The sequence below is a fragment of the Phascolarctos cinereus genome, unplaced genomic scaffold, assembly GCF_003287225.1.
Source record: "Phascolarctos cinereus isolate Bilbo 61053 unplaced genomic scaffold, phaCin_HiC Scaffold_5;HRSCAF=322, whole genome shotgun sequence".
Classification (NCBI taxonomy): domain Eukaryota; kingdom Metazoa; phylum Chordata; class Mammalia; order Diprotodontia; family Phascolarctidae; genus Phascolarctos; species Phascolarctos cinereus.
The window spans coordinates 175563614-175579269 of record NW_027555958.1 but is presented as its reverse complement, the minus strand read 5'-3'; the positions used below and the strand labels follow the sequence as shown (position 1 = coordinate 175579269).

The window sequence follows — 15656 nt, the reverse complement described above, 5'->3', positions numbered from 1 at the left end:
ATATACAAGTAATTTTTCTCTTCTAATCATCTCTATTTTCTAAACAGACTTTCAGAATTTCCACATTTTCGAAATAATCACTCGAGAGTCAGCCCTCCAGGATCAGCAAATTCAAGATCCTCAGATACAGCTAAAACAAAAGACCTCAAGTTCAGATCTCCACGGTTAGATGATAGTCCCAAGGCTGATCATCGAGTGAAAAATGACTCTTCCAAAGATGTACATCATAGCACTTTATCACCAAACCAGGAAAAAGAAGTTAAACCACAGTGTGAAAAAAGAAGCACTTCACATTTACCTACATCTGCTGAAAAACGTTACAATGGTGGCATTTGGTCAAATCAGCATAATCAGGTCCTGGAAGATAGTTCAGATGATGATGGTAGAAGAGGAAGAAAAGAAGTAAAAAATTGTGAACAATATAACAGGGGAGCTGATAGAATAAGAAAAGGCTTATTTCACAATAGCAATGGAAATGGAGAAAAGAGAAACATAGATGTTGATCGAAGGCCACAAGGTCCTCGTGATAAATGTAGCAAAATTGAGTCAAAGCCAGAAAATAAGAATTCAAAGTTGAAAAGCAGCCCAGATTCAGATTATAGAAGTGACTGGATTAACTCTTCCTGGGAAAAAGAGGCACCTAAAGGAAGGTCACATACTCGATTAGATTCTCAGAGTGATGAAAGACTAGAAAGGCTAAGTGAAAGGTCACAGAACTCAAATAGAAAAGAACCTAGGTCATATGACAAAGATGATAGAAAAGTTGATCCAAAATCCAAATTGATGGTAAAGGATCATGAACAGTGGAGAAGATTTGAAAGAGTACCCCCTCCCCATTCATGGAATGAAACAGGAAGAAGTTTTCATAAATCATTTAAACCCCATATAGAAGATAGAAGAGGAAGGGAAACAGAATTTAAAAGAGATAGAAATATAAATGATTATGGATTTCAAGACAAAAGGTCTCCACCTTCTGTTTCAAGCAGTAGGACACACAAATACTTTGACTCCAAGGAAGATGATACTAAATACCATACATATTCAAAAACAGAAAGGCATAGAACTGAAGATAAAAGGAAAAGAGAGAAAGAAAGCCATGAATACAGACATACCCGATGTGAAAGAAAAATGCCTGTGGAACATTTACAAAAGACTGAAAAAGAAATTAAGAAAATTATTATTGATTCAAAGAGAAGGAATGAACAAAATGACAAAAATGAAGTTTCAAAGGTTGAAGAAATGTCTGAAGGAAGAGATAGGAAAGAACTGAAGAAAGTTGAAAATGGCCAGAATGAAACAAAAAGTAACCTAAAGTTAAGTTTTATGGAAAAATTAAATTTAACTCTTTCTCCTGCTAAAAAGCAATTTCTGGGCGAGGAAGATAAGATTAAAATAAACAATACCCTTAAATCCAGTGACAGACATGCTTCTGATACTTCATTGCAGGCAAAACCAGTAAAAGTACCAGTGTCTATGAATTCTGATTGTAAAGAAGAAACCAAGTCATGGTTACTAGAACAAAATGATGTTATACTGGCAGGCTCCAAATCCAAATTCGACATTTCTGAAAACAAAATAAAGAATGCAAATGATTCTTTAGTAAAATCTTGTGACTTGCCTGTTTCTAGTAAAGAATCACTACTTCAGCCACAAATGGAAGTGCTAGAAACAATGAATGATAATGCAGCTCCTGTTTTAATGGATGTACTACATGTAACTGTTCCCTGCAGTGTTGGCTTGGAATTGGAGAATGTAAGCAATGATGAATTAGACCCCTCTGTTGTTCCTGAAAATAATAGTATTAAGTCAAACCCTTCAGTGGAGGTGACTGATACTGGTGAGAACAGTCTAAAGCTTCCAACTGGAAAACATCCCATTATTTCAACAGTCTCATCAAAGATCCATGATGACTCTAAGTCTAAGCCATCCATTGAAGCTATACCTGTTGTTGAGAATAATGCTTGTAATGTGGAACTGTGTTTACCCAAGCAAAACTTAGAACGTTATCTTCAAATGAATATGGACAATAGAATAGAAGTTGGAGAAACAAACTCAGAGTACCATGATGATGAAAATTCTGTTATGAGCATTGATCTAAATCATATGAGACCTATTCCAAACGTCATCAGTCCACTGAATAGCCCAGTTCGTCCTGCAGCTAAAATTCTAAGGATGGAAAGCCCAGGCAGAGTTCCAGTGTTAAAAAACAACCATAAGGGTAATTGCTTATTTTGTTTTACTCTATTTTAAAACTATAAACTGTATAAACATATTTATTGGATTGGTACTTTACGGCGTGGCCTAGTAGCATGAGAGCAAATCTCAAAGTCACGAAGACTTGAGTTAAAGTGCTGCCTCTGAAACATACTGGCTCTGTGACTCTGGGCAAGTCACTTGACCCCTCTGGTCCTTAGTTTCCTCAGCCATAAAATGAAGGAATTGGATTAGAAAGCTTCTAAGGTCTCTTCCTGCTCTAAATCTATAATCCTTTTATCCAAGTTATATGTTCCTAGTCACATAGCTTGTGTGAAAGATGATAGGATTTGAATTAATTTCTTCCTGTTACCGGTACTGCCCTATTTACTTCATACCTGCCCTCATCACCCTTTCTTGCACTGTTTTGCTATTTGTGTGATACTTAAGTATGTTAATTTACAAAGTTTTTCTTGGTACCATAACTAGGAGTGGGAACTTCTTATCTCTTTTTCTTTAAGGTGCTGTTTAGGAAAAACAGGCAACACATAAAATAAGAGCACACTATAACAAGGATGAGGCACCAGTGGAGTTAAGTAGGTATAGAGTATAAGTGGAAGTGTCATCAAGAGATTATAGGCAAAATATGCCAGAGATAAATCAAGTTGTGGATGATGGGCCTACAAATAATAAAGAGTAACTACATACTTAAACTATAGAATCGCTTAATTAAATATTTGGTTTTTTCTAAAATAATCATTTTATTAATCATGCTGGCATGTAATTATTAAAAGGGGTAAGTAATTCTAGAATGCCAAAGAGCATGGAACCCACTCACCAGTTATGTGTCCTGGGAAGAGTTGGTGTTCCTGGGGGTAGCAATCAACTCTGATTAGTTAATAATTTTTAAAAATAAACGCATAATTAATTTGTTTATTTTTAGTTTTCAACATTCACTTCCATAAGATTTTGAGTTTTAAATTTTATCCCCCTCTCTCCTCCCCCCTCCCTAAGATGGTATGCAATTTGATATAGGTTCTACTTAGACATTCTAGATATTTGTTAATGCATTTATATACAAAGCAATTTCTACTAGCACCTGTACCTAGTGAATAGCATATTTTTATGCTCCTAAAGACCAATGATATGTACTAAATAGGCAGATCCTGATTTTAAAAAATATTGGGAAATGACTAAATATTTAAAAATTTTTTTAAAACTACATTTAGGTTACTGATATTAAACTGTTTCTTAAACTTTTCTTTTTATAGATTTGGTTCCAGCAAACATTGTTAGCTCTCCCTCTAAGAATTTATCAAATGAACTCAACAAAGAAAATCAAAAGCCAGTTTGCAAACCTGATAAATGTTCAGAAATAAACCCTGACACAGATTTGTCTTCAGATGAACTTGAAGAAGGAGAAATTGTAAGTGATAGTGAAAGATCTAAACCACAAAGAAATTTTGAAAATAATAAAAATGCCAAACCAAGAACTTCTGCTGAAGCACAGAGCACAAATAATAGTCCCCAAATCAGAAAAAGTAGCACTACACATTTGGATGAAGGCACTGGAAATAAAGTTTCTGTCAAAGTCCATCAAATCAAGAACAAGAAGGATAAACTATCAAATGATTCTACTAAGTTTTCAAAGACAGAAAATAAAGGAAAAACAGTGAGTACTTCTTGCCTGGAAAAGATAGTTCAGATTATTGTTGAGCCCTCTTCTGTTCAAGAGGTTATGCAAATGCTAAAAGTTATAAGAAAACATGTTAGGAAAAATTATATGAAGTTTAAGATAAAATTTTCACTACAACAATTTCAACGGATTATTGAATCTGCAATTTTGAATTTTACATCACTGATCAAATACTTGAATATGTCTAAGATATCTAAGTCAGTGGATACTTTGCAACAAAGTCTCTGTGATGTTATAGAATCTAAACTTAGGCAGGTTAAAAAGAATGGCATAGTCAATCGTTTATTTGAACAGCAGTTGCCAGATATGAAAAAGAAGTTGTGGAAGTTTGTAGAAGAGCAGCTGGATTATTTGTTTTCGAAACTGAAGAAGATTTTGATAAAATTCTGTGATTCCATAAGTTTGGGAAGTGACAGTGATGAAGGCAAACTTGACGTGGCAAATAAAGATAAATCAAAATACTCAATTAGTCAGAGAGAGAATGTGAATCATTCTAATAAAGGATCTTTGAAAGTCAAATCCCAACAGACAGAGCAATCAGTTGACTACAGATCAACACTGGGACATCAGAAACCTGAAAAAACACATTACCAAGATCAAAAAATCCCCAGACCCAATGCAGTGAAACAGAGTACTGAAAAATGTTTAAATACCTCTATAGACAATACAAAGGACTCTTTATCCAAAGTGTCATCTTTAGAACAAAATGAATTTCAGAGTACTCTGATTTCCACAAAAACTACTGAAAACACAATAGAAAGTGCAGAGACAGCCAAAAACTTGAATAAGAAAGTAGAACATAGTTTTGAAATTCTTACAGAGCAACAGGCATCTAGTCTGACTTTTAATTTAGTGAGTGATGCCCAGATGGGTGAAATATTTAAAAGTTTGTTGCAAGGTTCTGATCTTTTGGATCAGAGTGTTAACTGTATTGAAAAGTGTCAATGGGAATTGAAGACACCAGAAAAACATCCTTTAGGGAGTCAGAAGAGTGAGCTTATCCCAGGTTGTCATATAGAAGAAGTTTCAGGAGTGTCTTCTCCAAGTCTTAAAACAATTGTTGATCTTAATTGGTCTTCCTCATCATTTGAAAAGACTCCATCTCTTTCATCCAGACTTCAGTTGCCAGTTCATCCTGATGTACTAGATGAAAGTTGTATGTTTGAGGTTTCTACTTGTGTAGCTTTGAGTAAAGAGAATGCATGTAATTCAGAAAAGAGTAAGTCCTGCATTTCTTCAATTCTTCTTGAAGATTTAGCAGTCTCTCTAACAGTACCATCACCTCTGAAGTCAGATGGTCATCTTAGTTTTCTAAAGCCTGAAACTTCATCAAGTTCAACTCCTGAAGAAGTTATTAGTGCCCATTTTAGTGAAGATGCACTACTTGAAGAAGAAGATGCCACTGAACAAGATATTCATTTAGCCTTGGAGTCTGATAATTCAAGCAGTAGATCAAGCTGTTCATCATCATGGACAAGCAGGCCTGTTGCTCCTGGCTTTCAGTATCATCCTAACTTACCAATGCAAGCTGTCATAATGGAGAAATCCAACGATCATTTCATTGTTAAAATTCGGCATGCAGTACCACCTTCCACGTCAGGTCTTGACCAAAATAAAACAAGTGAACAGTCTGCAATATCTTTACATGAAGTGGAGAAGGAAACCAATGGAACTGCAGAAAAAAGTATCTCTTGTCAGAACTCTACAATTCAGTCTGTGGAAGAATCAGAAAATTCTAAGAGAAATGTAAATACTGATAATTTGGGTAGTGACAATCAGAGTTCTATTATACAAACACAAGTTCCTGATATATATGAGTTATTTAAAGACCCATCAGATAAAGCAGATCACAAAAGTGAAATTGTAGGTGAATGTTTTGAATTGAATCAAATGTGGGAACCAAAGGTTCCCGAAAGCATCAAAGAGTTGCCTACAATTGTGGAAGTTCCACAGCACGTAGAGTGTAGTGTTGAGAGCTCATATGTAGACTTAACAAAGCCTTCTTCCGTTGAGATTGAAAATCTAGGGAAACTTGCAGCAGACTCCATTTTAAACATTGATCATTTGGAATGTCCAGCAAACAGATTGGATCAAGATAGAATTACACGTGAGCCTTTACAGCATGTTGCAAAAGATATATTCATTGATTTAACAGAAGAAACTTCAAATGATAGTAAAGTAAATGAGAGTGAGTCTGCTTTGCCTGTGACAAGTTTAGATGAAGATAATAGTAGAAAAGAAGAGGAACATCTGACAAATGAACATTTGGAATGTATTGTTGAGAGCACATATATTGATTTGACAGTAGATCCTCCTAGTGAGAGTGTATTAAGTAAGGATAATATTAGATTAGAATCTGCATTAAATACGGATCATTTAGAATGCAATGGAGTTTCAACAAACATGCAGAAAAAGCGAAAAAACCATTCTGATCTCAATTATTCCACTAAAAAACAAAGAATTGAAACTGAATTATCCAGTGAAGAAAACAAAAGTACTGAAAGTTCTGAAGACAGTGATGCAGCTCACCAAAAGACATCTAATAAGAAAAAAGCAATGCCAGAGAATAAAGATGCCTCATCATCAACCTTTCCCTCTCCTACAAGTCTTTCAGCAAAGAATGTTATTAAAAAAAAGGGAGAAGTTGTGATTTCATGGACGAGGTAAGGTGTTCTATGTGATATTTTAATATATGTATATTTTAAAACTGTATTTTCAGAGATTGGGAATTCTTAACTATACAGTTAATGTATTTGGGAAGAGAGAACCATGCCATTATACTTTCCTCTCCACACAGTTGAAGGGTATACTTCCAAAGGAGTCAGTATTATACCTAAAGTAGGCAGAGTAGTGGGGTTTATACCAGTGACTAATGCATTCCTCTAGTGTGGAATGGCTTATTGTAAGATCATTCATTTTAGGGGGTAAAACTTCTAGAATTTATCACTGACAATTATTTTTCAAATGTAAGTGCTTGTATTTCAGCTGTAGCTAATGGTGCACCTCCAAGTGCTATTCATTCGTAAGCTCTCATATATTTGTTTTGAATTGTGAAATTAAAAAAGACAGGTTTTTTTTATAACATAATAATGTTAACTAACATTTATCTAGTACTTAAAGGTTTATAGAGTCCTTTGTATATATTGTCTCATTGATTCACACAACAATCCCTTAAGGTATGATTATCTTCATTTTACAGATGAGGAAAATGAAGATGACAGGTTAAGTTAACTTTTACAGGGTCATACAGCTAGTTAAATCACTATTGTCAGAGCATGAGTTCCTATGTATAGTAGTAAGTCTTCTCATGCAATTTTCTGTTATTTGGGGGAATCAGAATGCCTATAGGGTGCTAACTTATATTCCTGGAACCTAGAGCTATGACTAAATGTACACAGACATTTTAAATTCATTATATTGGTAGTATTCCTCTAATCTGATGTATATAAGCAAAATAATATTTGTTTTTTTCCCTTAGAGATGATGACAGGGAAATTCTGTTGGAGTGTCAGAAAAGAGGACCATCAGCAAAAACTTTTACTTTCCTAGCTACCAAGTTGAATAAAAGCCCAAATCAGGTATCTTAAATTTTGTTCTTACTGTATCTCATTAATTTTGTGACCATAAATGCACAAATTCACATTTATTAATTATGACACATGTGTACCCATCAGTTGACCTTACTATTAATAACTTTCCTACCACCTGATATTGATAATAGCACTTTATGGTTTCACAAAATACTACCACATATATTATCTCATGTGATCCTCACAAATACTCTGGAAATCAGTGGAACAAGTAGTTTCATTTTGCACATGAGGAAATTCATGCCCTTATAGTAAATGTCAAACTTAGAGATGAGATCATGGCATCTTATGAAATTTTAATAAAAATTGCAGTTGTTACTGAAATCTTGGGTATTAAAATGCTTTTTTTAATTTTTCAGGTTTCAGAAAGATTCCAGCAATTAATGAAGCTGTTTGAAAAGTTGAAATGCAGGTAGTTAATGCTTCTTGACAGTCTTCAGACTGAGTTTTTCAGCAGTTTCTCTGTTCAGAATGACTGACTTGCTGCATAAATTCCCAAAAGTAGTTTACAAACTACTTCCAAAAGTAGTTTAGAACAGAGGTGTCAAATAGACAGCCTGCAACATTTCCAAGTAGGGTCTGAACCATTTTGAAATGAAATTGGGAAATACTTAATAAGATAAATAAAAATAAAGTAAAGCAGATAATGAAGCATTTAAAATTAAATCATTATGCAGACTGCAAAGATCCTTATGTATGCATTAGTGGCCTCTGTTTCTATTTAAATTTGACACCCCTGGTTCAGAAAATAAAATTGAATTTGTGAAAGGTTAAACAGAACAACTGACAGTTAAAAATGTGTTTGTTATAAAATTGAGTATATATCCTTTCATACTGATTTTGGAGAGATTTCTAAGGAACTGTTAAAAGTCTGTTATGGTTTGTATTTGGCACAAAGTTGTCAAGATTTTTGCAAGATTTATTCTGATTTATTCAGAAGTAACATGCAGTAGTGGATAAAGAGAGAGCCAGGAAGACATGGATTCAAGTACTCCCTCTCGTATAAGCTGGCTTTGTGACTGTGGTCAATTAACTTAAATTCACAATGCCCCAGGAAATACTCTTAAGATTTTAAGTAGTAGAAGAGTTGGAGAACTGCATTAGGACAATGAGTTTTCTCTCTGAGGATCTCCCCACCCCAGTAAATCACAGGCCTGCACCAAAAGTTATTTTGAAAATCTCTCTTGACCTTTGAGTTTTCATTATTAGTTAGATGTTATCTGAAAGTACATATTACATTCATTTGTAAACATATAATAATGTTTGTTAAACTATTTTAATTTTAGAATTGATACTCATTATTTAGAAAATTATAATTATGATATTGCAATTTAAGCTGATTTTGTATTTTAGACTTAAATTTGGCTACAGTTGGGCTATTATGTTACTTTGTTCTTATTGCATTATTACAATTTTAGACTGGCTTATATTTTCTCAAATATTGTTAGTCTCATTATAGTCTCTTCGTGACAACAGAGTAAAAAATTTGAATTGTAAAGTTGGCCTTTTCAGCTCCTAAATTCAGTGCCATTATCTATTATCCATTATCTGTCTATTCAAAAGATCCACCCTGTAAGAAATTTGAGTATCAGAAAGATAGGATATTAATATTTAGCCTCTTCCTTGCTTTACAGATAATTTGCTGAATTCCTTGGAGTCATAGTTGACACTTTGTACTACATGGAAGTTCAAAATCCTCATACTTTAAATAAATCTACTGAAAAGTCTGTGGACTTTTTTTAAAAAAGGAGGCTTTAATCCCTCTGTGGCATTTCTATATTTTTTTCCATTCATTGACTGACTCAATTCAATTTTTTAGTTATTTCAGTGACAAATAAACCTGATATAAGTCAGGTTGTTATTTTTTTTTTATGGTTCTAGCTGAGTAATTTACATGTTTTTGTGGCATAGTTATTTTCTAATATGTTAAAATGCCCATATCTGTATAAAAATGTAAGCAACACCACTTTGATTGTATAAAAAGTTTGCCTTTGATTTTTCAAAATAACAACACAACTGAAACTCCAGCCCACTACCCCCAGTTTCATGGGGTTTGGATTTTTAACTACAAATGTATTTATAGTTTTATATCAGTTTTTTCATGCTTCTGCTTATGTCTCCTCTTATTTTGGTAAATTGTAAAAACTCTTTAAAATGTTTCTGTAAATATATATAAATCTATGTATGGATGTATAAAAACCCTTGTTTTGTGAGTGTGTGTGTGGGTGTACATATATATATATATATATATATATATACACATACATATATGGCTTTGCCTAGCCAAAGATTTTTAACTGTACAAATTTTTTTTGGTATAATTTAAGTTTGATTACTGTAACAGTAATGTGACAAAATAAAACCTGGAAAGTTGTTTGAGTTTTTATTACTTCTTTAGAATGTGCTTAATTATACACACTTTCTCTATGAATTTTGGTAGCTTTTGCACAAAATTATTTTATGACAAAATATTGCATTATATTTTTGTGCCACAATTTTTAACCATTCCCAGTGGGAGGATACCTCATTAGTTTCCAATTTTGGGTTACCAAAAAAGAGCTTCTATAAATATTTTTGTGCACATAGATTGTTTTCCTCTTTGATTTTTTTTTTTTTTTGCTTTTTTGGTGAGGCAGTCTGTGTGTTAAGGTGACTTTCCTAAGGTCACACAGCTAGTATGTATCATGTGTCTGAGGCTGAACTCAGGTCCTCTTGATTCCAGGGCCGGTGCTTTATCCCTTGTGTTACTTAGCTGCTCCTCCTCTTTGATTTCTTTGGAGCATAGGCCTTTTAGTGCTCTGTCTGGGTGGTTGGGTATACACTGTATGGTAACTTTCTGGGTATGGTTCCAAATTACTTTCCAGAATAATGGCGCCAATTCATAACTATACCAATAGTGCGCATTCCTGCCCCCTTGCCCCTCATTTGTCATTTTCCTTTTTTGCCATCTTTGTAAATCTGATAGGTTTGATAACCTCAAAATTTCTTTAATTTGCATTTCTCCAGTGATTCAGAACATTTTATTTTATTTTCATATGATTGTTGATAGCTTTCACTTCTTCCTTTGAAAACTGCCTTTTTATATCCTTTGACCGTGTATCTTTTGGGGAATGGCTCTTAGTCTTATAAATTTCTCAATCAGCTTCTTATGTATTTTGAAAATGAGATCTTTATCCAAGAATCTTGTTGCAAAGATTTTCCCATTTGCATATTTCCTTCTAATTTTTACTAGATTGGTTTGTGTAAAAGCCTTGTCTGTTTTACATGATCTTTTATCACTTATTTTTTTTAGAAACTCTTCCCTTATCAATAAATCTTATAGGTAATTTTCTTGGTTCTCTAATTTATGATACGACTTTTTGTATCTTAAGTTGTATATCCATTTGGAAGTTATTTTGGTGTTTGGTGTGAGATGTTGGTCTTAACCTAATTCCTTTCAAACTACTATCTAATTTTCCTAGAATTTTTTTGTCAGATAGTAAGTCCTTTCCTCAGTACTTGAAGTCTTTGAGAGTATTTTACATCATGCTGTGGTATTTGTTTGCTTCTGAATGTTGTATATCTGATCTGTTCTATTGATCAAGCTCTCTTTTCTTTTGACCACTGCCAAGTCATCTTTATGATTATTGCTTTGTAGTACATTGGAGATCTAGTACTAATAGATACCCTTCCTTCCCACTTCTTTTTTCATTATTACCTTGTAATTCTTGACCTTCTGTTCTTCTGTATGAATTTTGTTTTTTTTTTCTAGGTCTGTAAAATACTAGTTTGATTGATACAGCTCTGACTAAGTAAATTTGTGTTGTATTATCTCAAACTGTCCATGACATTTAATATTCCTTCACTTAATTAGGTCTGTCACATTTCTGCAAAAGCATTTTATAGTTACATTCAAATCATCCCTGGGCGAATTTTGGAAGATACATTCACAAGTATTTTATAGCTTCTGTATTTACTTTGAATACAATTCTCTTTCTAGCCCTTCTTGCTGGGTTTTGTTGGTCATAAGTAGGAATGCTAGTGGTTTATATGGATTTATCTTCTGTCCTGCATCTTTTAAAAAGTTCTATTTCAGTTAGTTTTTAGTTGATTCTCTTGGTTTCTCTAAGTACACTGTTATAGCATCTGCAGAAAATGATAATTTTATTTACTTTTTGTTCTTATTTCTTCTATTCCTTTTTCTTGCTTTATTGTTACAGCTAGCATTTAGCATTATTAAATTGTAGTAGTGATAGTGGGCAGCTTTGCTTTGCCATTGGTCTTATTGGACAGGCCTTTTACTTTTCACCATTAAATATGTTTGTTCTTGGATTTATATATATACTATTTAAGTGTTAAGGAAAAGGCCCATTTATTCCTATGATTTCTAGATTTTTTAATAGAAATGAGTGTTGGGTTTTGTCAAAAGCCTTTCCAGTATCTGTTGATAAGATTTTTGTTATTTAGATTATTAACATTGCTTAATATATTTATCATGTTTCTTTACATTGAACAAACCTGGAATTCCTGACATAAACTCATCCTGGTCAATGTATAGTTTTTCTAATATTCAGATTGTCCTCCTTGTTAATATGTTATTTTAAAATTTTTCATCAGTGTTCATTAAGGCTGTTGGTCTGTACATTTCTTTTACTGTTCTGCTTCTTCCTGGTTTAGGTGTCTAGACTATTATTTGTATCATAGAATGAGTATGGAAGTCATACCATCTTATTTCCACATAGTTTATGTGGTTTTAGAATTAATTGTTCTTTGAATGTTTGGTAGGATTTGCTTATAAATCTATCTGGTCCTAGGTTTTTTTTAGGGGAGTTCATTTATGGCTTATTCAATATCTTTTTCTGATATTTGATTACCCTAAGTGGTCTGTTTCTTCTTTTGTTAATCTGGGAATTTTGTATTTTGTAAATAGTCATATATTTCTTCTTATCAGTTTTGTTAACATATAACTGGGCAAAATAGTTTCTGATAATTTCCTCTATTTTTCAGTTATTATAAGCACTCTTTCATTTTTGATATGAATAATTCTGTTTCCCATTTTTAAAAAAAAATCAGATTAGCTATTTAATGTGCATTAATTTTTTGAAAATGAGCTCCTAGAACATTCTGCACAGTAATGGCCACAATGTGCAATGACTGATTTTGATAGACTCATCTCTTCTTAGCAATGCAAGGATCCAAGACAACTCCAAAGGACTCATAATGGAAAGTGCTGTCCACATCCAGAAAAAGAGCTATGGAGTTTGAATGCAGATGGAAGCATACTATTTTCTCTTTATTTTTTATTTTTTGTGTTTTTTTCCGTTTGTTCTGATTCTTCTTTCACAACATGACTAATGTGGAAATATGTTTAATATGATTGTGCAAGAATAGCCTATATCAGATTGCTTGCCATTTTGGGGAGGGGTGAAGGAAGGGTGGGAGGAAAATTTAGAACTCAAAATTCTATAAAAGTGAATGTTGATAACTATCTTTACATGTGATTGGAAAAAATAAAATACTATTAAGTGGGGAAAAAATTAAAAAAATTTGTTCTAAATTCTCCTTCCACTTCTTCCCTACCCATTGAGAATGCAAGTAATGTGATAGCAATTATACATGTGAAATCATGCAAAACACATTACATATTAGCCATGCTGAAAAAAAAAGGCAAAAAAAAATCGAGGAAAAAGTATCCTTTTGTCTGTACTCACAGTTCATCAGTTCTCTCTGGATGTGGATGGCATTTTTTGTTGTGAATCTTTTGGAATTTTCTTGGATCGTTGTATCGATTAGAGAAACTTAAGTCTTTCACAGTTGATCTTCATTACAACATTGCTGTTCCTGTGTACAGTATTCACCTAGTTCTGCTCGCTTCACTTTGCATCAGTTCATTTAAGTCTTCCCAGTTTTTTCTGAAACCATCCCCCTTATTTTTTATAGCACAGTATTCAATCATAATCACGTACCACATTAGTTGTGTATGTTGACTTGAAGTTTGTTTAATTGCATGCTTAATTCATTGATTTGTTATTTTTCTCTTTTGTTGATGAAAGTATTTAGAGATTGAAAATTTTCCCTCAGAGCTCCTTTATCTTTGTTACGTTAATTTTTTATGTGTTGTCTCATTATTGTAATTTTCTCTGAAATTTTCTCTTATGTCTATAATTTATTTGATCTATCAGTTCTTCAGAATTTTGTTAGTCTCCATTTATTTTTAAATTTTTTAAAGGGCCTTATTGAATATAATTTTATTATATTGTGACCAGTAAGTTATATATTTAGTATTTCTATTTTTCTATATTTTTTGAAGTCTTTATGCCCCACCAAATAATTGTTTTTTTTTTAAAGATGCCGTATACAGCGAGAAGTATATAAATCCTTTTTATTCACGTTTAATCACCAGAAGTTTACTTTAAGTATTTAAAGTTTGTTATCACACACATATATACAAGGGTGTTTTAAAAAGCCTTAGTGCAGTTTTAAGCTTTAACACACTTTTGGGACACTGTACTAAGTATTGATAATGATTTGTTATCTGTGATGTCTTTTAGCATAATGTAACTTTCCTGCTTATCTCTTTTTGTCTTTTCTATATTTAATATAGCCTTATCTGAAATAGTGATTTCTACCCTTAATTTTTTTAGTTCAGTTGAAGCTTTCCAGATTTTACTCAAGTTCTTCATTTTAACTCTATGTGAATCATATTTCAAGGGTATTTCTTTTAAACCACATATTTTTAGATTCTGTTTTCTAAGCCATCCTGTTATCCTTTTCCATTCTATGCTTGAATTCATCCCAATCATATTCATGGTTTAGGATTGTTAATTTTATATTTCCTGCTACCCTGTCCTCTAGTAATTTTTCTTCTGTTTCTTTTTCCCTCCTTATAAATAAGGAGGTAGAAGACAGAATTTGTCTTACACTTAAAATCTCGTAAGTGAAATGGTCTATTTCTTCTCTGTTATAGCTTTTATCTTTTCCTTATCCCACCTCTGATCTCAGGTTTTTACTCTTTCTTCCTTCCCTTTTAATCTTCCTTTCTTGCTCCTTCAATATTTGAGATTATTTTGCTTATGATTATTTCTTATCCTCCCCTCCCTTGTCCCTGGCAGCTCCTTGTATTTCCCCCTTTGAATTAAACATATTTCTCTGTGTATGTGCAATTGTATTCAGTATTCCTTTCTCTAATTCAGTTGAAAGTGATGTTCATGGGATGTCCTTTCATGGCTATAAACTTTTCATTTTATGTTCCTCTATTATTCAATAGCATTTCCCCTCCTTTTCAACCCTTCTACCCTGCACTTTAGTTCCTTTTTCTTCCTGTTTTTGTCTTTTTCTAAGATTGTCAAAACAAAACCACTCACAGACCCTCTGTCATTTTGACTTTTCTCTCTGACTCTTAAAAATATTAGGACATTGCCCTAGTCACAGGAAATGCAGGAGTATCTAGAGGAAATTGAGATATAGAATGGAAAAGCTAGGGAGGCAACAATGACACCTGACCTAGAAAGCAGGTGGAGAAATAATCTAAGAATTATTGAATATTACAAAAATTATCAGAAAAACCCTGCACATCATATTTTAGGACATTATAAATGAAAATTGCCCAGAACTCTTAGAACTAAAGTGAAAAATAAGAAGAATCCACCAGTCACCTCCAGAAAAAAAATCCTAAAATGAAAACTCCAAGCCAAAATCCAGAGCTTCCAGGTACCAAAAAAAAATACTTCTCTTTGAAGTTTATTTTTTCTTCATCTGTCTCTCAGACTAAGGTATTTTCTCATAGTGGTTGGAGTTATCTGTGGTTTTCTCATGGAGGCACTTGTTCTTGAATCACACTCTTAAATTGAGCGGTGTAGGCAGGGTCTGCTAGATCTTGAGCGTAGTGATCCAAATTAGGACCCTCCTTTAATGGTCACCAGGGCTCTGCCGTATCGCTTGCCACAGATTTTCCTGGGACTCGTTTTCTCGTGAAGTTTTGTTTCCCTGTGAGCTCTAAATCTGTCTCTGTAATAGTAGCTAGCACTGAGGCAGCTAGGTGGCACAGTTGATAGAGCTGTGGCCTTGGAGTCACGAGGACCTGAGTTCAGATCCAGCCTCAGACACTTGATACTTCCTAGCTGTGTGACCCTGGGCAAGTCACTTAACTCTGACTGCCTCACCAAAAAGCAAAATTAAAAAAAAAAACAATAGCATTT

The 15656-nt window shown here is 33.3% G+C and overlaps 1 protein-coding gene across 3 annotated transcripts in view; it reads left to right on the top strand.

The window, feature by feature from the left end:
• The window catches only part of CASP8AP2 (caspase 8 associated protein 2), a 46386-nt gene extending 36533 nt beyond the window's left edge, over positions 1 to 9853 (top strand). For 2 of the 3 annotated variants that reach the window (XM_020963067.2, XM_078155238.1), the window contains exons 7-11: positions 48 to 2218; positions 3465 to 6552; positions 7368 to 7467; positions 7839 to 7891; positions 9114 to 9853. In XM_020963067.2, coding sequence (XP_020818726.1) covers positions 48 to 2218; positions 3465 to 6552; positions 7368 to 7467; positions 7839 to 7891; positions 9114 to 9117 — 5416 coding nt within the window. In that variant the 3' untranslated portion in view covers positions 9118 to 9853. Of the gene's footprint in view, positions 1 to 47; positions 2219 to 3464; positions 6553 to 7367; positions 7468 to 7838; positions 7896 to 9113 lie in introns of those variants that run through there. The other variant, XM_020963069.2, reaches the window with a different exon arrangement.
• Positions 9854 to 15656: the final 5803 nt, after the last annotated feature.